The 22,287-nt window shown below is 39.3% G+C and overlaps 2 protein-coding genes across 2 annotated transcripts in view; one reads left to right on the top strand and one right to left on the bottom strand.

Moving 5' to 3' along the window:
• Nucleotides 1–9,949, top strand: part of CORIN (corin, serine peptidase) — a 117,060-nt gene extending 107,111 nt beyond the window's left edge. Inside the window, exons 18-22 of the mRNA XM_050338600.1 lie at nt 252–301; nt 1,854–2,028; nt 5,283–5,554; nt 7,185–7,318; nt 7,761–9,949. Of these exons, the coding sequence (XP_050194557.1) occupies nt 252–301; nt 1,854–2,028; nt 5,283–5,554; nt 7,185–7,318; nt 7,761–7,943 (814 nt within the window). The 3' untranslated portion in view covers nt 7,944–9,949. The remainder of the gene's footprint in view (nt 1–251; nt 302–1,853; nt 2,029–5,282; nt 5,555–7,184; nt 7,319–7,760) is intronic.
• Nucleotides 9,950–15,132: 5,183 nt separating this feature from the next.
• Nucleotides 15,133–22,287, bottom strand: part of ATP10D (ATPase phospholipid transporting 10D (putative)) — a 39,859-nt gene continuing 32,704 nt past the window's right edge. The window contains exons 16-23 of the mRNA XM_050337565.1: nt 20,793–21,102; nt 20,154–20,230; nt 19,453–19,578; nt 18,784–18,984; nt 18,028–18,108; nt 17,680–17,784; nt 16,169–16,356; nt 15,133–15,782 (exon numbers count right to left, since the gene is read on the bottom strand). Coding sequence (XP_050193522.1) covers nt 15,260–15,782; nt 16,169–16,356; nt 17,680–17,784; nt 18,028–18,108; nt 18,784–18,984; nt 19,453–19,578; nt 20,154–20,230; nt 20,793–21,102 — 1,611 coding nt within the window. The 3' untranslated portion in view covers nt 15,133–15,259. The remainder of the gene's footprint in view (nt 15,783–16,168; nt 16,357–17,679; nt 17,785–18,027; nt 18,109–18,783; nt 18,985–19,452; nt 19,579–20,153; nt 20,231–20,792; nt 21,103–22,287) is intronic.

The following is a 22,287-nucleotide window of genomic DNA, read 5'->3' as shown; positions in this document are numbered from 1 at the left end:
TAGTCTGCAAAATATGTAGCAGCCCCTCATGAAATGCATTGTAAAGCTGAACTAATATTTTGAATTATAACCAGGCAGATGATGGAAACCATGAATGATCTGACATAAAAAACTCCTTGAATTTCTTTTTACAGTTTGGGGGAATTTTTAACAGCTGGATTACTCTGAGTACAATACCTGTGTTGATTTTCAAATTGCTAAAATTGATCAATTAATTGAGATTTCTGCCATGTTTTTGTTTCCATATTTAGACAGATGTGTCAAAGCAGAAGCAAAGTGGCTCTAATTTGTGCTAAAGAAGGTAAGAGAGAAGAAGTGCATATAAAATAGACGTTCTTTTAAAAAGTGTTAAGTAATTTTGACAAATATGAATGTTTAGTGTGGCTTTATTCTGAAATTTTTATTAGACCTCTGCAACATCCAGTTTTGCACTGAGTTTATTTTTCCCCACTCTTCTCAGTTTCATCAGGTTTTCTTATATTTTGACTATTGAATCTGTGTATTGAGGTAGCCCAGTCCTGATACCACAAAAAGAATTTTGTCAGCAGTCAGGTTCCAAACATGAAACTCATAACACTTCCTTCTGAAAATATCCTTTACCACCAGAGTGGTTAGCAGGCTATCTGCCTGGGAGTTGAAGCTGTGATCTGGTTAGTTGTTAAGCACAAGGGGACAGAAGAACCTGAAGTAGAGAGTTAGAGACCGAGTGTGTTGGCACAGCACATTGTGCAAGTTTAAGCGGTTTGAAAATGTGGAAATTCATCTGTGATGAAACCATGTTCTACAGACAAGGAGAACTTTGCTAAAGAATGCTGAAACTATGAATTAGCTTGACTCAGGGAAAAGTAATTTCAAGGCATGATCTAACTTTGGGAAACTAATCAAAACATTTGCTACTTATCAAAAGAAGGAAAAAGCTCACAGGAGACTGTCAAAGGTGTTTGCCTCTCACATGTTACTTAAAGTACACTTAAAATTCCTTGCCCTCTGAAGTTAAGTGAACACATTAGGAATTACAAGTTAAGAAATAACCATTGCTCCAATTTATTTCTTCACCACTAAATTACCAGATGCATGCAATGGCAGCATATCCTCCCTTGGGATGCTGATTGCAGAAACTGGTGATGTTCTTTTGTTCTCTAAATCACAGTGAGTATAAACAGGATAAATAATAAGTCTGGCATCTTTCAAATCCAGAATATAAAATGAAAAAAAAGTGAAGGATTCTTTTAGAAAAGTAACAGTCAAGTGGGAATCTGGTATAATTTCTAGTGAAAGTGACTTGTAAAGTGGAATGGACAGAGTACTGGAATGTTTTCAGATCTTCAAATATTTTCCCTTAGTAAATTCCCCAGGCAAAGCAAGTTTGCTGCTGTGTAGCTGAGGAAATGGTGTGACATTAATCTCACACCTGGCTTAAGAAAAGCCCTATTACTGCTGAGCAGATTTTCCAGGAGTGATTCTTATGGAAGGTAGGCCTAACATGTTTCTAGCTGTTAGGAAGACAAAGACATGAAACCAGGAGCAGCCCAGTAACTCCTGAGAGAAAGGAAGTCAGGATCCCAAACTTGGCTTGGTTAATATTTCAGGCTGAGCCAGTCAAAATTAATTTCAGGAGAGTAAATCCTTCGATACAAAGGAAGAATAAAAATGGCTCAGTATGTTTGATACTGTTGTGCAGTTGCTGGTGACCTCATTTACTGTATTGTACAGTAAATTAGTTTAATTTCAGTCAATTAAAATTACGGTGTAATTTCACGGCTCTGTTAAGACCATTCTGTGCCATTCTCTTGCAGCAGGACTCGTATGGGCTCCCGTGTGGGAACGATTAACGCTTTCCCATTCCTCCCCAGACTGTGGCCGCCGCCCCGCTGCTCGCATGAGCAAGAGGATCCTCGGGGGCAGGACCAGCCGCCCAGGCCGCTGGCCATGGCAGTGCTCCCTGCAGAGTGAGCCCAGCGGACACATCTGTGGCTGTGTTCTGATTGCAAGGAGATGGGTCTTGACAGTAGCACACTGCTTTGAAGGGTGAGAGAGCTCAGACGGTTTTACTGCTCATATGAACTTGCACATGTGAATTATCAAGTCCCTCCTCCACTACCAAACACACCGGGGGGAGGTGATGACCTTTGCAGAACGGCCAATCACAGAGGCCTGCTTTTAAAAGACTAGAAAGGAAAGTAAAAGGTACAAACCAGCATCAGCTTAGGTTTTCAGATGTTTTATTATTCATTGCTGGTGTCTCTACTGATGAAAGCTAAATGAAGATGCCCTGACTTTCAGCAGGAAACAGGAAAACAGGAAGACCAAAACACTAATCCTATAGCTCTCCCATAACTACTATGGATTTAAAAAGTCATTCTGTGCATGACAGAAAAATACTATGGCCATTGGTAAAAATAAAACCTGGGTATTTGCTTACAGTGAAAATGACATACTAAAGTCACTACCTTTTCTATTTATTGAGTTCACCCTTTTATTAGGATTGTAATTATTTAGAAGTTAGTGTTAACCACCACTTGGTGCTTCCTGGTATCTAAGGCCCTGTGGTAGATGAACAGTCAGGCATGCAAGGGATGTTTACATGTCTTGGGAATTGTTTTGATCATGTCAGCTTTTTGGTGCAAAACCATATTTATTTTTGATGAACCACAGCTTTTGGAGGGAATTTTATTACCTTGTTTCTTTTGTCTCATACTGAAGTTTTAAAATTTTGTTTCTAGAGAAAATTTAAACAAGTGTTTTCTACTGTAGTTAGCACGTACTTTCATGGTTGCTTAATCCTGCTTTAAACTGATGTTTGCTCATTGGAAATTATTTTAAACTACTCTAAACACCTTTCTTTGTGTTCAAGCCCACAGAAATCCTATGTTAAGCAAAATTCTCTTGACTGATATTTCTTTATAATGTTAGTCATTCCCTTTTTGAGTAATAATTTAAATTTTGTCTTTTTATTTCTGAAACACTGAGTTATTTGGTATTTGTTGGGGTTTGTGACTTTCATGTCCAAGCCAGAAGACGTCAGGCATATCTCAGGACATCTGTGAGTATCTCAAGGTGTGAGATATAAGATACCCTATTAATGGAAATGCTAGAGGATATGACATTGGATAGACCTCAGTTCTGGCTAACACATCATATCAAGCCCTAAGGATGTTCAAGAACTGAAAAGTAATGACCAGAAACTTGAACACAGATAACCTTCCTTCTAAACAGTGTGCTAAATGTGTATAATACAAACAAGAACATTGTATTTTATCAGGTTTTGGATCCAGAAAGAATTTATCTTCTTTCTCCATCTATTTTTAAATATCCTGCTGGAATGTTTCCTAACCTTTGGAATAACATATTCTGGTGATCTAAAATAAAGGGTGGGACAGAGGTCGATCCTTCAGCAATATTGAGCTGCTACTGAATTTCCTGAATAAGAGATTTCTCCCTTTAGTGAAAGATAGGAAAAGCATCTGTCAAATTACGAAGTAAAAATTCTCCCACTTTTGTCTCCAACTTTTGTCAGTTGCAGAAAGACTGCCATTACATTTTGGAGCTGTTCATCTACCCCTCATGTAGAGCCATATAGTTTCTATGGAGCTCAGAGTATTACTTGTAACACTTTCACATTTGTGTTCTAAAAACCTTAAAGTACCAACATTCTGGTTTAATAATTCATTGTGGAGTTATGAACTTTCTTCTCTTCTGCCTTTCTGAATAGATTTGAGGAGCCTGAAATCTTCAGATTCTTCATTTGTAACAAGCCATTTGTAAGCTTAATGTATCAACAGCAAGATCATTCTTGAAGTCACAAAGTTTTCTTGATAAAAATTATTTAAAAATTTCCCAAACAAACTAGATAAGACAACAATTTAAAGAGACTTTTAAGTGCCCTGGTGCCTTATACAGAAAGCTCCATTTTGCGAAATATTTTATGAAGTTAATATGAAGTTTGAAATACAAAACATGAGGACCACATAACAGTAATGCAGTATTAATAGAAATCATCGTGGAAAGAGCTGCATTAAGCATCATGCTCTTTACTAGTTTTATTATTATAGTCCCCAGAGTTTTGTCAAGATTGTTTTGAAATGCATTACATTAAAGCATACAAGACAGTAAGGTTTTTTTCGCAATTGTAGGACAATACATTCTGGCTATGACTGCTCATTGCTCTAGGCAATGCTTTTTTACAATGGTCATAAACACAAGAACTTAAGAATATTCTTAGCACATAATCTCTGTAACTTTATGGAAAAACTCACAAACTGATCATGATGGTAAAACAATCATTATAGTCTGAAATACCAGGATTTTCATCCAACTCTTAAGATAAAAATAGCCTTTATTTAGCAACCAAATCTCTTTGCAAATTACAGGAATTACAATCCTGTTGAGTACTGTGTAAAAGCCAAAATTTTGTATGCTTTGATTTACACTGCTTTGAATAAGCTTAAATCTTGTCAAGAGTTCTTAGTTATATGGAGCTGTATTTCACCAGTTGTGAGAAATGCTGACTTTTTTGAGGGCTTTTTGAATCACAGACTAATTAGGAACCCATGAAGACTAATTAGGAACGTGGAGCTTATCCTATGACCAGTTATGATCAAGAGAAGCCTTTCATAAAGTCTATGTTTTTCACTTGTGTCTCAACTGACGCTAGTTCAGCTTCCCAACTTGTATCATATGTATCACTGCTTTGTGGTCTTGTACATTTACCAAAAGAGTCTTAAACAAATGTTAAGAGTCAAAGTAACCTTTGATCTTAGGCATAGAAAGTATGCTTGGCACAGACTGAATGCCCAATAAATAAGGGACTTTTCCCATGGCCATCATAAAAGATTTAATTTACATAATAGCATTGCTTCTCTGAGACTCCTTAGGGATTTCAGCTAGACTTACTGCTGTCAGCAGCAGACTACTGAACAATATTCTCATCCCAGCAAAATTTGAATGTGCCCACCAGCAAGCAACTAATACTTGGGCAGGAGCCAAGAGATGATTTTGAGAGCCTGTAATACAGCAACTGAGAAATGGTTACATATCTTCTGATGGAGTGAGCTTTAATGGCATTTGGTTACAGACAGAAAGGAAATGGAAAGCAGTGTCTTTTGTTACTCAGATCTTAGCTGTAAGGAATGATGCCTTTCTTTTTTCTTGTCGTATTTGTATGTGCAGTGCTTTGCAAAGTGCAGTGTGCAAAAAGGGAGAAAAAATTCTTGAGTATTTTAGCTTAAAAGAAAGATCTTCAACTAAAATTTCTTCCCCCCCCCTCTTTTTTTTTAACAAAGGAGAGAAAATGCAGCTGTTTGGAAAGTAGTGTTTGGGATTAGCAATCTTGATCATCCATCAGGCTTCATGCAGACCCGACTAGTGAAGACCATCATCCTCCATCCACGCTACAACAGAGCAGTCGTAGACTACGATATCAGCATCGTGGAGCTTGACAAGGATATCAACGAGACAAGCTATGTAAGACCTGTCTGTTTGCCCAGCAAGGACCAGTTGGTTCAGCCAGACACCTACTGCTACATCACAGGCTGGGGACACATGGGCAACAAAAGTAAGATGAGTATTTCTGGGACTATAGGAGAAACATGTGAACCTTCTACTGAGTTAATCAAATAAGTGATCCTGTTACAAACCTTTATCTGTTTATACTAATCCTGGGTCTTAGTAAATAGCATGGAACTGGAACTACTCTTGAAGGGATCAAGCTGTGACTAAAGCCTAGCTTTTCCAAAGCAGCAGCCTCAATTTATGCCTCTTAATCCTTATTTAGACACGTGGCTTTTGATTTTTAAAAATGCTGAGGATCTAGAAACTCCTATGAAAAAAGTCACCTGAATTAGTTATCATTTTACTGGTCTAAGTTGTATTCAGAACTGTATTGCAAAGGTATCACATCATCACTGCAGGTGGAAACATTCTTAGCTCAGTGAAAGCCAAAGGCACTGAAAGCATAGGTACACAGGCTGAAGGAACAGGGTCTTGAATCACCACACTGGGTCACAATTTGTACCTGTGACACAACGCATTCCATAATCACAGCTGTTGGTTTTGTATCTCTGAACAGAACATTAGTGTGTTTTCTTCTTTGGCTATCTGCATTTTGTCCCATGGCAAGAACTGTTGTGTTACGTAAATCTTTGTTCAGGTAAAATGATTCTGCATGAATCATATGCAAATTAGCCCAGCCCCAACCCTGTTAATGAACTAGCCATTGTGTTTCTCCCTTTGCTATTATTATAGCAATTACTAGGGATGGCTTTCTTGTACACGGGAGAAGGCAATTTTCCTTTCCATATTGCTTCAGATGGGACTTCAGCTGCAGTGGCCAGGTCAGACATGTGTTAAAAATTAAACTGCACACATGAGGAGCAGGCTTTTTACTGGCAGCTTTATCCATCTAAAAATACCTCTATGTAATGTCAGGAAAAAAACCTGACAGAACGCTTTCACAGCACTGGTAAATGGAAAAAGGTTCCTTGTTCTCTGTTGTGGTCAGTGTTGCTTTTAAAGGTTTTATGTTTGGAAACATCAAAAACCATTTAATACTGCATGCCCTAGAGTGAACAACTTTATTCAGAATTTGAGCTCACTCAGCTGTCTAGTCTACAAAAGAGTCCTTTATTGTCTCCTGAAAGTGATACAATAATTTCAATAAACTTTGAATTCTGATTCCCTGATACATTCTGTAAGTCAAATTTACCCAAAACTAACTCAAAATGGCTATGATTATACCAGGCTTTACCATGAGAAACACCAAGAAACGGGGAGATCCTACCATGGAACAGTGAATCAAACTTTACTTTCCTCTCATGACTGTTTTCCAGCCACTACTGCCCCTGTCTTAGAAGTCCCACACCATATCATGTCAAGGTGTGAATGTTCAATGAACAGCATCACATTAGTCCCCACATGCTTAGTCCTTCTAAGGACAGAATGGAACACATAATCCTCCTGGCTCAGGAGCATGACAGTCACAAATCCTGCAATGCAGCAGAGCAAAAATCTACCAGCTTTCACCTTGGCTTTGTGCTGAAGGGAGGTTCTTCACTCCTTACATTTAATATACATAGAGCAATATTAATAATTCATCCCAATAAAAATGTTTGTCATATATCAAACAGCCATCATAGCTAAGTATTTGTGTGTTTGCATATCCTTTAATGCTTAATTCTGTTTATCAGTGCCTTTCAAGCTTCAAGAAGGAGAGGTTCGCATCATTTCCTTAGAACAATGCCAGTCATACTTTGATATGAAAATCATCACCAGCAGGATGCTGTGTGCTGGCTATGAATCTGGCACCGTGGACTCTTGCATGGTAGGCTTCTCTCTATGGAAACAGTCAAAATTGCTTTTAGAAATCTAAGTACTGTGATGTTTATTAGGTATAGAATACTTTATTTTAGGAATGACAACCATCTATTTACATATTTTAAACCAACTTTTATTATTATTACTATTGTCGTTACTACTGATGTCAACAATTTCACGATAATGAAATGCTGCTGGAAGACTCTAGGGTTAATCTATATTAGTTAACTTTTTAATTTGTATGAGCCTTTTGCAGGTAATTTTTGGTACAAATGTAACAGGTAATAAATACTGGTAACACTGTGTGCTGCTACATCATTCAGCAGAGCAGCTGGTTTTCACAGCTGAGTTATTTACTAAAGGCAAATGGCTGTAGGAACTGTGACGTAGCTTTAAGCATGACTGCTGGCCACGTGTATAAGAGACTGATTTTCCCTCTTCTGTTGCAGGGTGACAGTGGAGGACCACTCGTGTGCGAGCAGCCTGCAGGGCGCTGGACTTTGTTTGGTTTAACATCTTGGGGCTCCGTCTGCTTTTCCAAGGTTTTGGGACCTGGAGTTTACAGTAACGTGTCACATTTTATTGAGTGGATTGAAAGACAAATATACATCCACACCTTTCTGCTAAATTAACTCCAGATGGTAAAAATTGTGCTGACAGACAAAAGAAAAAAGGGATCAGCACTTCAACACTGAAGGTTTTGCAGTCCAGAAACTCCATGAAAGTAGTTTCAAGCTCTATCTGTTCTTGTTGTGGAGCTCTAGAATAAGCAGTGTATGTTAATGGTGAACCCTCTGATGATGAATATACTTTGGGGTAGAATTAATAATCCTTTTGACTTTTCTTTTAACTGTGTTGTGGTGCTATTCCAAACACAGCAAAAGGCTTAAAAGAAAAGAATCAGCCACTTTCTGCCTTTCAGCTATTAAAACTAAGTAGCAGCACAGACTAGAAAAACCTTTTTAAATAACCTATTTTAATACTATTCAATTAGTAGCACATGCATTTTCACTCACTTCTTGTCATGAGGAAGGAATTCTGTGCATTCAGATGGCACCGCAGGACATGTATTCACAAGAACAACACTAGACACGGCCGCACCACACGTTGGAGGGTATGGAAGAGATTGATGGGTTTGTATGCCCATGTGGCACAGGACACATCACAGCACGTGTGCAGGTCTCCAACGGTGTGTAGCCACATGCTCCCAGTGTGCCTGAGCTAATGCGTTCTGTCCCTCAGAGTGGCAGACTTGCATGGGCATAACCCTGTACTGTCCTGACTTCACAGCTTCTGTTCCCAGAGCCAGCTTGGGCATCTCTGCGGGGTGATGACGGAACTGGTAGGCCAAAAGACCCACAACTACCATTTGAGGCACCCAAGACCAAAACTTTATTGTTCATACTCTTTGGACAGTTTCTTCCACTTAATTTTCTGCAGCTTCCAATATCCTAATGTGTCCAGGAAACATACATGTCTTGGCAGCAGTACACTGATTTATCAAACCTGTGCCCCACTGGCTTTTCTCTTCATGTGTGTTCAGCACACAAAGCATGCACGGACCTTCTCCAGCCCTCTAAAAACATGAGAACGTTGCCTATGCCACTGCAATGGTTTCCCCTTCTACAGTCAGCTGGTTTGGACATGCGGTGAGAGATGGAATGTGCAGATTTGAAATGGAAAAGATGCAGTATGGGCACTGTTCCTAATACTGGGAAACTGGGTGTTTTTTGATAGGTCTCTTCTAGTGCCTTGCATTTCAAGTTTAATTTTGACTAACAAGAGTAAAAAATTTGTGAAAAGGTAAAAAGCAGAAAGAAACTTGAATAATAGAAGGCTTAGGATTCCAGCTTCTGTTCAAATGAGTATTAGAAATACATGAAGCAAAGTACAACAGCTTTACCAGCGAAGGCTCAAAGAGCCTAGCTCTCGTGCTTGGTAGCCAGATATGGACTGTTCTCTCTGTGCAGTAGTAAGAGACTAAGTCTTGACTCCCAGAGTCTGGTTGAAAAAGATTATAATGGAGCTTGGCACCTCTTTACAGAGCCAGAGGGACAGTGTGTCTTATCAGCTGCTATAGGTGATGTCCAGCACAGCTCTCAGCTTTTGGGAGGCCAGAGAAGTCAGGAACCTGAGGATTACAGGACGAGTTCCACTGGGGAACAATGTGTTTCAAAATTGTGTTTTCAGTGCTGTGCCTAGTCCCCTACAAATCCAGCCTAAGGCACATAATTACCCTTTCTGCTACCTCTGGCATGCCCCCATGACAACATGGCAGGGCCTTGTCAATAACACGACTACCGTATGTGGAAACATCCATTGAAAGACGTAACACATGGACATTTCAGGTACTAGTAATCATGTTGCAACTCATCTACATAGATCTATTGCTTTAGTGAAGGTTTACCTCTTATCTCCAAATCTTCTCCTTTAGCATGACTAACATTAGAACATTAGTCATATTAGGCAGCGCTGTAGACATCAATATTAATACATATTCAATATTTATGTTATGGATTATGAAACTAATTAAGTGGTTACTGAATCACTGTTTAATGCTCAGAAAGAAAACCCTCTGAGGCTTTGCTAGGTTTTGGTTGAGTTGTTTGTTTGGTTTTTTGTTTGTTTGTTTTTGTTTGTTTGGTTTGTGTTTTTTTTTAAATTTTTATTTTTAGTATCTTAAGGATTTTTGATTTTACTGTAACACTTTAATATTCTTATTCCCCCAGCTGTAAATGAGAGCAAGTAGCTGTGACCATGTTTTTCCAGTGCAAGTAGATTACAGCTGAAACAGCTTATTGATATCTTTGCCTCAAGGATATTGAGGGTGGAGCTCTTCAGTCCTCACTTCAGCTTTCCTCTGGGGCCAGGATCTCTGCAGCTGTAGGGAGAGCACAGCTCAAAGTCCCAGAGCCGGTTACCAAGAGTTCCCCGAGAAGGCGGCCCTGGGGACTGCCAGCTCCAGCCAGCCCTGCTGGTGACAGGTTTCAGCCAGGTCTGTTTTCCAAAGAGGTGCTGTTGCAGAATGAGCAGCCCAGCCTCACTTCACCAGATGAAGCGGTTATCAGCTTTGAATGTTGTAAAGCACTGGAGTACATATAATCATTCATGTAGATATTAGCATTACTAAACGATACCATGTAATTACACATTTTAATTAACTGGGTTTAGCCTGCCACCAGTTTCCAAGCAGTCCCTCCCAGGAAATGAGGGAGAGTCCTGCTTAAATATATGGTCCAGACCCATCCTGAATGGGATCAGTCTGAAGAAATTACAGGCTGAACCCCATGCCAAATGGCTTTAGGAGGAAGCAGTTGGGTTTTGTCCTTCCCCACAACTGTCTCTGACACAACATTCCATGTAAAGAGGAAATTTGTAATTTTATAAAGGTATTTTTATACTGGTTTTTTTACGTGTGCATGTGAAATAGGCAAACATACTCTTCTTTCCACTGTAGCAAGCCTTTCCATATTTGCTGATCATAATTACGCTGTTTCTCTTACAGGCATAGCCTCACTGTAAGGTAACATCTGTCATTTTGCTTCTACCACAGCTGTAGCTCCAAAAGGAAGCAATGCCACACAGTCAAGCCGATGTGTTTCTTTCTAGTTGTACTAATAAAAATTTACAATCGTTTTCCAAATAACTTCTCTGTTGAAAATGTGTTTTAAACTTTAGAGAGACTAAATGGTAATAAGGAGATGTGAAGTTATAACTTTAGCAATAATGCCCAAAAATAGCCTGCAAAAAGCATTTTTGTACCCTTAGCTGGCTTTTTTTTTAGCAGCCCTGACAGCCCTGTTAGCACTGCAACGCTTGTGGAGATTCTGGCACTCCTACCACTGCACACCTTTCATTTTCTGTGTGTATGCTTCCAATACAGAATATTACCAGGAACAGACTGAGAAATCTGAAACCTAAATCTGCAGTCTGAACACATTTTGCTCTATGGCTATTTCTCTGGAATGCAATTAGTTTGAAATAACTATCTTCTTTTAACTTGTACACAGCATTTCAACAACATGCAACCATGTTGAAATTGAAATAAAAAGCACGCAGAAGCTTGAAACAGTTAAAATGTATGTTTTCACTGCAGTAAGGCAGCCAGGACCATGAGGGAAAGAGTTAACACAACCAGAATAAAACAGAAGCAAATAATACAAAACCCACGCTGAAGTTCAGTTGTGAGAACATTCTTAACGCAGTCACACTCAGGACTTGCCCATTAGCCTCCGGAGAGAGCCAGGGATGGTGGGAGCAGTGGGCACTCTGCCTTGGCTGCTCCTCAGCCTTGGGCTGCAGCCAGTGGGCCTGAGGAAAAAACATGGCTTGGGTTAAACATTCAGCTCAAACCATGCCCCAGGTACAGACCAAACCTCAGTGCTGCCAAAACACTTTAGTAAAGGCTATGGCTGACTGCCCTCTGCAAATGTTTAGCACAGATGTGCCTGCAGTGAAAGAAAAATCAAATAATGCACATCACAAAAGGAGCTAAAGCTGCTCTAGGTGTAGCTGCGAAGTTGGGACAATTGGAGGTGATTGTTTTGGTTTGTTTTAAAACGACAAAAGCCTACATGCTGTGCCACCCTCCATGACATCTGGAAGGCACCTGTGAGATGATCTTAAAAAGCTTATTTTCAAAATGGAAAAGTCAGGTCATGCTGTGCCTAAGTGCAGGAGTGCAGAAGCAAGCAGGGGATCATGACGTTTTCAGTGCTAAAAAAATAATAAAGGGAACATTGAACTATTGAGAAGTACAGAGAGAGCGATTCATTTGCACCCTTCATTTGGCACCACTTTAGATATGGCCAATTAACATTTTGAAGCTTTTATTAAAGACTTACTACCTTCATCTTCCCTTCACGAAAAGATAGCAAGTGATCACAGCAAACAGTCCCCAGGTATATCTGCTGCTTGTCCATCACAAAAATACCAACCAATCTGACCAAATCCACCCAAAAAACTACCAAGTACCAAACCCAAAAAAACCAACCCCCAAAAAACTGTTTTACCCAACAGATAACAGATAATTTTATCACCCAGACTGCTTATCAAAGTCCTCTACTAGAACACAACCTATAGAGGAGAATGTTAAACAACACACAGCATCAGCGGTGCAAGACACAAAATAAAAAGTGGTATTTTGCACCATTTCAAGAGGTACAAAACCACTTACCATCCACTAGGGAGAAACATTTAAAAGGATCTGAAGTTTCACAGTAACCCAGAGAGCCTGGCACTTTTGAGACCCAAATGAAATCATCTTTCATCCAGCTTAAGATGTGTCCTGAAACTCTCACCGCACTAAGCAGTGACTAGTAGGGTGACCACACTTGCAAAGAGTTGCACAATAGGAATTTAAATGTCCCAGAGGCATCAAGTCATCTGGTCTCAGGGCTGACAGATGACTCCAACTTGTTTTTCTTCATGTAGTTATTCTGATGCCATGGCTTACAGTCAGAAGGTTTTGGAAGATCTTTTTCTGAATATTTACAGCTTTTGTATAAGACACATATAAATTCCTGACACTAAATGATCTACCTTCCAAATGTGCTGGTAGGTTCTGCTCCTGCAGCAGAGGCAATAAGAGGACAGGTCACAGGCCAGTGTTGTCCTCCAAACTCTTTTTCACAGTGACAGAAGGGGACAGAGCTGAGCCCTGCACTCCCTCAGATCACTGCTAAGTCCCAGAACTCCTCCATAAAAGCTCAACATACCTCAGTCACAGAGTCACAGACTTGTAGAACATAACAACGATCTACCCTGTAGATACAAATGCCACAGATTTAAGGTGAAGATGAATCACTCAGGTCAGACAATACAAACAAAAACAGTATTTGACCTCTAGGGCAGGAAAGCACTGGCCTGGCCTGTTTCTCTGGAGCTCTTTACAACAGGAGAACATCTGCTATGAATTGCAAGGGCAGAGCTGAGCCTGCCTTGGGGCTGCGCAGCAGAGCAGATCATTTCACTGCATCCCAGTAAGTCTCTTCCTGTACAATTCCACCCTTGTACCAGCTCATCTCCCTGCACAACCTGCTGGCTGTTTTTCATCTTCTTTTTGAACACCTTGCAGCTCCCATGGCTTGTAGAGAAAGCTGAGATGTTTCATTTGTAACAACTGGAGGTCACTCCTGGCAAGGTGCCTCTGCAGCAAGAAGGATGTTACAGACAAACATGCTCAACATGATCTCTCAGAATCTGAACGTCTGCCATCACTTCAAAGGTCCCCACTAACTTTATGTTAGAACTTAACAAAACATTTTGCCTTATGTTCAACCAGATTAAAAAAAAAAATAATTCAGAAATGGCTGTCATCACTGGCTCCTTCCCCTTTTTTTCTTCTACAGAAGAAAAACAAAAAGGTTATTTTTCTCTTTTTCTCCTCACTAACACTAGGGATGGAGTCAGCCCTAATTACATTCTACCTTTTGAAAACAGAACTGTTTTAAACTTTTGGTAACATGTGGTGACCGGCATTGGAATGAACTTAGCGTGCCCTCAGTATCTGCCCTGCATAGCAGCAGCTGTCTCAGACCTCACAGAGTTTGTTTAAATTCTTGCAGAGATCTTAAAAGATGTGGAATATGTAATGTTGATCATTGACACGTAAAGCTCATGGTTCAATTAAAAAGCAGAGCCCTTGCCCTGAACACAGTGCCTAAAAATAAACATAAATCTTGGCAATTGGAAAGTAGAAACTTAGAAAGTAACAGAACCAAAAAATGGGCTCAATACGAATAATTCATTAGCAGCTACAGTTTGAGAAAATTTTTTATTTCAACAGGTGTTAGTGGATACAAACAATTTTCCTAAGTTCCTCTATAAATTTGCCATGTAACTGGCAAAGGGAAGTAAAGTGAGGGAAGTAAAATCGATATTTTAGTCTGGAACCCAGAAGTAGCCACATGCACCTCAACCACCTTTGTTCAGTGGAAGAGCTGAGTGGTGGGAAAATGACAGAGGCGGGACTCATCTAACTCCAAGACAGATGAGCAATAGCACTCAGATATGCGATATACAATGGGTTATACCTTCTTCTGAGCAGCCTTTAGAGACACTTCAGCTGATTATTATAAAAGTCTGGAGGAATATAAAAACACCTGAGAGTAAAGAAGAGTGATTTCATCAGCTAGAAGCTGCTATTTGTAAGAGAAAGCCTGAAGACAGACTGGAGTTGCCCACTGGCAGACAATTCTGCAGTTCAGGCAGGAGGTAGTTTAGAGAAAAGTCAAGCAGTCAACATCTGAATTGGGTGAGGAGGAAAAGAAGTCCAGTCAGTGGTGAATAACATGGAATGGCACATGGAGTCAAAATGGAGGGATGCAGTAGGGCGATGAACTAACACAGAGAACAAAAACTGCACTAGGATTTGCCGTTTTTTGGAAGAGAAAGGTGAGGGACACACATGGCACGTGTATCTTCTGGGCTGCTCTCCTGATGGTTAAAAAGGTCTTTGGCCAGCACTGAGATGGCCCATGCAACAGCCTGGTGAACAAACTGGACCATAATCGTTACAAAAATTACTGCGTACACACACTGCAACAAGTCTTGAAACAAGCCAATCAGTAACATTACATCCCAGCCCTTGTGCTTACTTCATACTTCAGCAAATGGTGAATCTCAGGGAACGCTAGGATTCTAGGGTAGCACTGCAAGGGAGCAGGATGACTTACCTGAACTGGATCCTGCAAATCTGCATCCATGCAATACCATGAGGTATTATGTAATGTTGCATACAAGAAATAAGCAGCATGAAAAGTCTACTGTATGAAGAAATATAAAAACCCAACCCAACTTCTGAGATATTAAACATCTTAATAAATTATTGAAAAGTTTTATAAACAAAAAAGCTTTTAAGGAAATGTGTGCATCATCTACCTTGGTTGAAGAAAACAGAACCACAGTGTACCATAAATCAGCAGTTACTACTCTTGTGTTTAACCAGTTAGCATTCCAACTTTGTAAAATACAGTAAAGCATCTTCTTCACACAAAAGAGAATTCAAACCTGCTTTTTCTGCTAGAGATATAGCACTGCTGCCCACTTCAGAAGGACACACACAGACTTTGGCACATGAATTATTATCAGCAAATGTATCTGTATTAGTTTCCTTTGATAAGTTCAGAAATTCAGTCTTTTTAGAGTTCAAGCAATTTGTACTACTAGAATCATCCTGAATGTCTAGTAAGAAGGAAGTGTCCTCTACTAGCCCATCTCTTGAACAGGCCTGAAAAGGTGTTTTAGATGTTGGCAAAACACTGTCAATGCTTTCCTCCTCTGATACAGCACCTGCAGCTGAGCTGAAAGACACAGAAGTAGCTTGAGACTCCCCTCTATCATTCACACTGCACTCAGCTTTCCATGTCTTAATTGCTTCCTTCCGCCCCTCGGGGGTCAGTCTGTCAAGGCGCTTGGCTGTCAATAACGGAGATGGAAACAATGTTCCTTGGAGAACTCGCAGCAAATATCTACAAAATAAACACAGTTACAAATAAGCTGCTTAAAAGCAAAGTACTTATATGTCCATGTACTAAGCATAGCACATGTTCAGCTTTGATCAGCTTTGATTTCTATATAAATTATGAACTCTGTTGTTACAGAAATTACTGTTTCTTTCCCCTCAAAACCAATATTTAATATAATATAAATCACAAAATATTTTTATTACTCAAATTGACTTTGAGAACTAAATTTCACTAAAAAGATGATAGCTTGGTCTGGTAGAGTCATGAAATTTCCTTTAAATTGAGGGTTGGAGGGTAAGACCTCTAGCCAGAGATTTATAACATCACTGAGTCATAGAAAACTAATTTTGGTAACAGCAGAAATCTGTGATTATAAAACAGAAACACACCTAGGTAGCAGAGCAACACAAGTAGTCAGGAGGAAAACTAAGTAAAATACTGGGTCTGTCATGTGCTTTTCCATGATCCAGTAAGAATTTGATCGTGGGTTGTGGGTTTTGCAGGTTGCTCCAAAAGCCAGAGTGAAGATAAAGTAACACAGGATGCTGCCAACTATAACTACTGTATGTATCCAAGTCTGCAAAGTAGAAAAGGAAAGAAATTAGATTTAAGCTCTAAAACAGGAAAACCTGTAATACCTGTGTGTACACTGGCAAGCACGAACATGCCCTTCCTCCAAGGGCAGCTGCTGAATGTACCAGAGGATACATCTCGTCAGATAATACTCCAAATTTCATACAAAAAGGTCGAGAAAGAATGGAGCCTTCTTTCCACAATACATAGGTACCCCAACCACCCACTTTATTTTATTCTAATAAATTCATAGCTTTTCATTCTTTTGTGAAAGACATTTTTTGTGCCATTTGCCTTAGGCTACCACCTCATCCTCTGCAGCAAAGAAAGCTTTCTCAATAAAAATGGAGGCCAGATCTTCACAACACCACCCTTATGGATCTTGCTTGAGACGCTAATTAGCTTTCTACACTGGAGTTTTCTGTAATTTTACACCTAAATGACTCTAATAGGAAACAATATTGTCACCGGTCTGACAGCTTGCTGACATTCAAAAATGCCAAACAAAACCCATTTAAGTCAAGTTCTCTATTCAGAGCGTGAATACACTCATGCTATCCATATATTCTCAATAAAGACATTTTTATCATGGCTGCCATGCTCCCAAGAGAACAATGAAAAGACTGAATCACAACTCGAAATTTCATCCATTATAAAACAATTCTAAAAAATATATATTAAAAAAATCAGATAAAACATAAAACCCATTAATCTGTGCATCCTTCTACTGTATTTTCTTTAAAATTATGCCAAATAGCCAATTATTACCCTGGTAAAGGCTTTATCCAAGGTAATGCAGATGCTTCAGCTTGTGCAGACTTAATTAAAAACTGCAATAACGTTTCTGTAGCATATTGGTTTTCCCATTCTGTCATCAAAATACCCCTCTGAATTGTTCATCCTGGCAACAGAGTAGATCATCAGCTCCAAGCATTCAAAAATCAACAATTCACATTGTTGCCTTTGAGATGCAAGCTTTGGGAACTAAGGAAGTTTCAGTAGATCACTGGTTGATTTTATCATTTGCAAAACTGAACTGACATCCCCAAAATTCACCATACCCTTATGAGGCAGGATCCTTTCACTGTTTAAAAATAATTCTGAGGCCAAATGTTATTAATTTTTGTCATATGAGTAATTCCATTAGTTTCAATGATAGGTACATTAGAAGAGTTCATATGGCCACATAAATGTAATGTTTAGGTTTTGGTCCTTTTACATGTATTCTGTTTTGTATATGAAGATCTTTTTTCCATTTAATTTTACTGAGAGCTAAATATGCACTTATTCTGTTAGGAATACACTGTTTTGGAAACAAAGTACTCACCACAGACTTGCACTCAATGAGAAGGTGAAACAGTATTGTGAAGAGTGCTGCTGTGTTTATAGGGTTTCCAAAAGAAAGGATGTCTATGTCTGAGTCATAGTAAGTCTGTAAAGGAAGACAGCAGTCAATGTAATATGTTCTTTACATATAGTCCCAATACAAAGTGTCATGAATAGTTTCAATGCCATACATATTTGCATACAGACATTTCAGTTCCATTCCAACGACGATCTTCTTAGTATACATTTATATATGAGGAAGAAAATTAAAATACTTCATTTATTCTCTGATTTGCCTAGGTTTTAAGCATGCCAAAATGTATAAATGTATTTTGTATCCAGCACTTACAAAGTAAGGCACAAAAAAGCAAACGAGACTTTGGTAAAAAGCATCCAGCAAGGTTATCCAGAGAGTTGAAGGCAAGTAAGCCTGTGAGAAAAAAACATAATAACATTGAAACAAACTGAACAAATTGCTGCATCCTTAACTAGCTTTAATTTGAACTTGGGGAAAGACTACCTGCAGAAATAATTCCAGTTAGTTTCCCAGTGAAAGAGGCCCCTTTTGTGTTATAGTTATTGGAATGAAGATCTCCCTCCAACCATAACTGTTAGTATTTAAATCAGCAGCCAGCTCTGGGAACTCTGATCTTACAGCTGTTTCTGTCAGAACAGACCTACTAGAGCTGTAGCTAACTGAGTACTAAGGAAAGGAGGGGGGCTAATGGACAGTGATGTACCCTGCACTTTACCATCACTGAATGCCAAGTCTCACTTCTATCTCCACCCCCTTCTTTTTGGTACATGTTCTGCTTGACTTCTCTAACATCTCTAATATCTCTAGTACATTGCTTCACCTGAAATCCTTAATTTCTCTTATCATCCCAAAGTCTGATAAGATTGGGTCTATAGCTAAAAAGAGCCAACAAAAATCTTCTGAAAAACAGATTTTATTTGTGCACATATTGCACAGGCCTAGATGTTTTTCTAACAGAGAAAGTGCTTTAAAACAATGTTTGTCTGAAGTGAACCATGAAAGAAAGACAAAAATGGCTCAAATGCTGACCATTTCAATTTGCTTCAGGCCAAGCACTCTTTAACCTACCACAGATTTCTGGCTCACGGTATACAGCTGTGGGAGCTGCATGAGTATCTCTGCAGATACATCTTTGTCCAAGACACCGTAAATGATGGGTGGCACCGATGTGAAAAGGAGATTGAAAAGAATCAAGATCCAGTAGTCAGTCATTGATGTGCCTGAGAACCCACAGAAAAACTGGTACCAAAATAGGAGGTTCACGTAGGTCTGAAAAGTCAAAGACGACATGATAAAATGTTACTCACAGACAAGTGTTTTAAAAGCCAGGAGAAAAACAGGCAGATCCTAGGTCTGGTTACAGTAATCTGTGGAAAACTAAGTATAAATGCTACAGAGCTCATGCCATCTGACACTTGAAAATTATATTTGACCAGCATGCAATTTTACATTTCAAAATCAGACATGACTTGTTTAAATAGTCATGCTGCCACCACATTAGTAATGCCCATTACCCACTGTTTAATCAAATCAGACAATGGTTTTAAGTGAGAAATTCAGTTCAAGAAATAAGAGTCTCTGGTCTCTGCAGACATAAATGAGAAACTGAATTGTTTGACATATGCTTTTGATCCCATTCACAATAGGAAGAGAAAAAAGAAAATAAAGCCCCACTAAACCCCTCAGTGCCCCCACATATGCAAACTGTGTTTTCCCTGGGATTGGACAGCTACATACCACATTCTTGTAGAAGTAGTAAAGTACCATGTTGGTAAGCCTGGTATAACACCAGTGACCATGGACAAGCAGCAGCTTCCTGAGGTGTCTAAACTGAGAGATTGCAAAGTCACTTGCCATCACAGCCTGCAATGCACATGAAGAAAAGGATCAAGGGTTGGACTTGATGATCTCGAAGGCCTCTTCCAACCCAGTTAATTCTATGATTCTATGATATGCCACATCCAAACTGTTAAAGACAAACTTCAGATACTGCCAAGCAAGCAACTTACCCGCTGTTGGAAATTCTTATTTTATGATTTTTTTATACATAGCACTTACAAGGTTACTCTCACTCAGATATCCCCTTCCATATAAAACTTTACAACTAACAACACAGCATAGGCAGGAACATGGCTGTTGTCATTCCTACCACACAAGTGCACAGAAATCACTGACACTCAGGTTGCTCATTTCCCTGCAGGACATGAGTAATAGGGAGCTCAGTGACAGGCAAAAAGATCTGTTGTTTGGAGCTTGACCTGCAACATTCAGCTTCTGATTGCTCCTGGCAGAATGCAGAGGCCAGGGTGTGAGCTCAGGCTGCAGATTCTTGCCCGTGTAAGGGAGTAGACTGTGGAGCTGTTGGGTCTCCGGTGTACACTCTAAAGTGATTTGTAATGGAACCTGACGTCATTTGCAGCTGTCTTTGGATACACTACCTGCATGCCTTCTTGGCCTGATATTCCCACACCAATGTCAGCCACCTGGATCATACTGACATCATTGGCACCATCACCTATAGAGAAAAGTGAGAGAATCAAAACTAGCTTTGCAGGCCATCACATGGCTATGGAGGTGGTAGGAAAAGACAAGTCCCAAACAACAGAGAGTTCAGAGAAAAACATTTTTATAATCAACAGTGCAGCCTATGGAAAACGCTAATGAAAAGAGGATTAATAAGTGGAAGGCCTGACTGAACTGAGTTATATTCTCCAAACGGATAACAGCTGTTCCTTTTGCCAGAATCTAGTTGGCATGCTGTAACAGAAAATATATGTGTTTTAAATCAGAGCCAGTTATATCCCCTCTGCCTGTGATGGAAAGGAAATACCCTCTTGCTGCTTTGCACACGTTACATAACATTGCATGACTGATGCTGTTCTTATTGCTTTAGATTACTGCAAGTTTATGGTCTAAATTTGCTAGTTCAGAAGACTAACAGCATCTTTGTGCTAGAGAGAACTATGATTCAAAAGATTATCTTGGTTGTAAAAAAATTTTTTACAGACACTAACAAAATACAGGAGAAACTGGCTTCTACTTCTTTTCAGAGGAAGGAGGATAACCACAGGACTCACCTACAGCTAATGTCATTGCCTTTAGCTTACTTTGCACCAGCTTGACCAGGACACTCTTCTGTAGTGGTGTGGCTTGGCAGCAGACTACAGCCCGACATTTTTCTGTGAGTTCCAGGAAAATATTCTGTAGGCTGTCATGAAGGACATGCTCTAAAGTCCTTCCATCAATAACCAGGCCTGCACTGAAGCCTGGAGCTTGGGTGGAAGGACTTGCAGAGACATTTTCAAGCTTCTGCCTGGGTTTTTTTTTGGCAGAAGCATTCTTCTGGATGTCTTCTAAAATTTTGTTCATTACCAAGGCACAGACATCCTAATTAAAGACAAAAGAAAAGCAACTTATTAAATACTGTTTGTGTTCTGGGTCCCTTTTCAATTCATAAAATACTTATGGAGAAAAGGTCAAATGCAGCTCCTGTATAGCATTTCTCTTTAATCCAGAAAAACTCAAACATGAGGCTGAATAATTCTTTAAAATCACTAAGGATGCAGTCTGTTGTCAATAGAAGGGTCTATGATATAACTTTGCTTAAGTATATTGGTTTGGGTATTGCATAAGGAGAAGGGAAAGAACTGAAGCAAGTCAGAAAAACTTCAGAGACTATCAGGAAAAGCAACTGCTAAGGATACTGTAATATAGATACAGCTTTCATAGAAAATTTTTGCTCCTTAGATTTCTTTTGTCTGGCATGCAAAGCCAAAAATGCATTTCAAATCAGATTACACGTGAGCTGCAGTGAATTATTGAAGAACTGGCCCTGTATAATTTTTTATCTTGTCAGAATCAACATAACATGCCCAAAAGTTTATTGATATCAATATATGTAAAATGCATGCTACATAAAAGAATAAATCTTCTCATCATTTTACTTTGAAATGCAACAGTATCAAATTCTATTTTTTGTTTCAAAGCCCAGTTAGAGGGAGGAAGAGCACTACTGCAAAAGTGTCTCAGTTCCCACTGTCAAGTAAGATACTCACTACCCAGTAGGAAGAAAAAAATTAGCAGAAATCAAACTCCAAGCTTTCCTCAAACATAACTGGATTAAAATCCTTTATTTTTCACTTTATTTTCTCCCCAGTTACTACTTGCCACATTATCGTATGGCATCTTAAGAAACACAAACTGCATTTCTTAAGTAATGTGTTTTTCTTAAGAGAAACAAAATAGAATGAAAGGTCTTAGAAAGGCCTCCAGTGCTTTGGAGAAGTCTCAGATTTTGTGGCTGCTCTGAGGAGAGACATTTCATACATTGGCTTTACCAACAATCTCTCTCATAAGCAATCCAAAATTGACAAAAATCAATCAAAAACCAGATTGTTATAAGCAACCACAAGAGGTCGAAACGATGAAGTAGGATTAAACTTGCTGTCCAAACCAGCATTTTTAACCACTCTTTATCACACAATTCAATTAGTGGCTTCAGAGGGAGAAGGTGGTTTTTTTCTCTGATAAAAGTGTTGACAGATTAGTTTGAACTGTGTGCAGTGTACTTTA

Source organism: Myiozetetes cayanensis, unplaced genomic scaffold (genome assembly GCF_022539395.1).
Source record: "Myiozetetes cayanensis isolate MyiCay16 unplaced genomic scaffold, myiCay2020 scf7, whole genome shotgun sequence".
Taxonomy (NCBI): Eukaryota; Metazoa; Chordata; class Aves; order Passeriformes; family Tyrannidae; genus Myiozetetes; species Myiozetetes cayanensis.
This window is presented reverse-complemented; position numbering and strand designations above follow the sequence as displayed.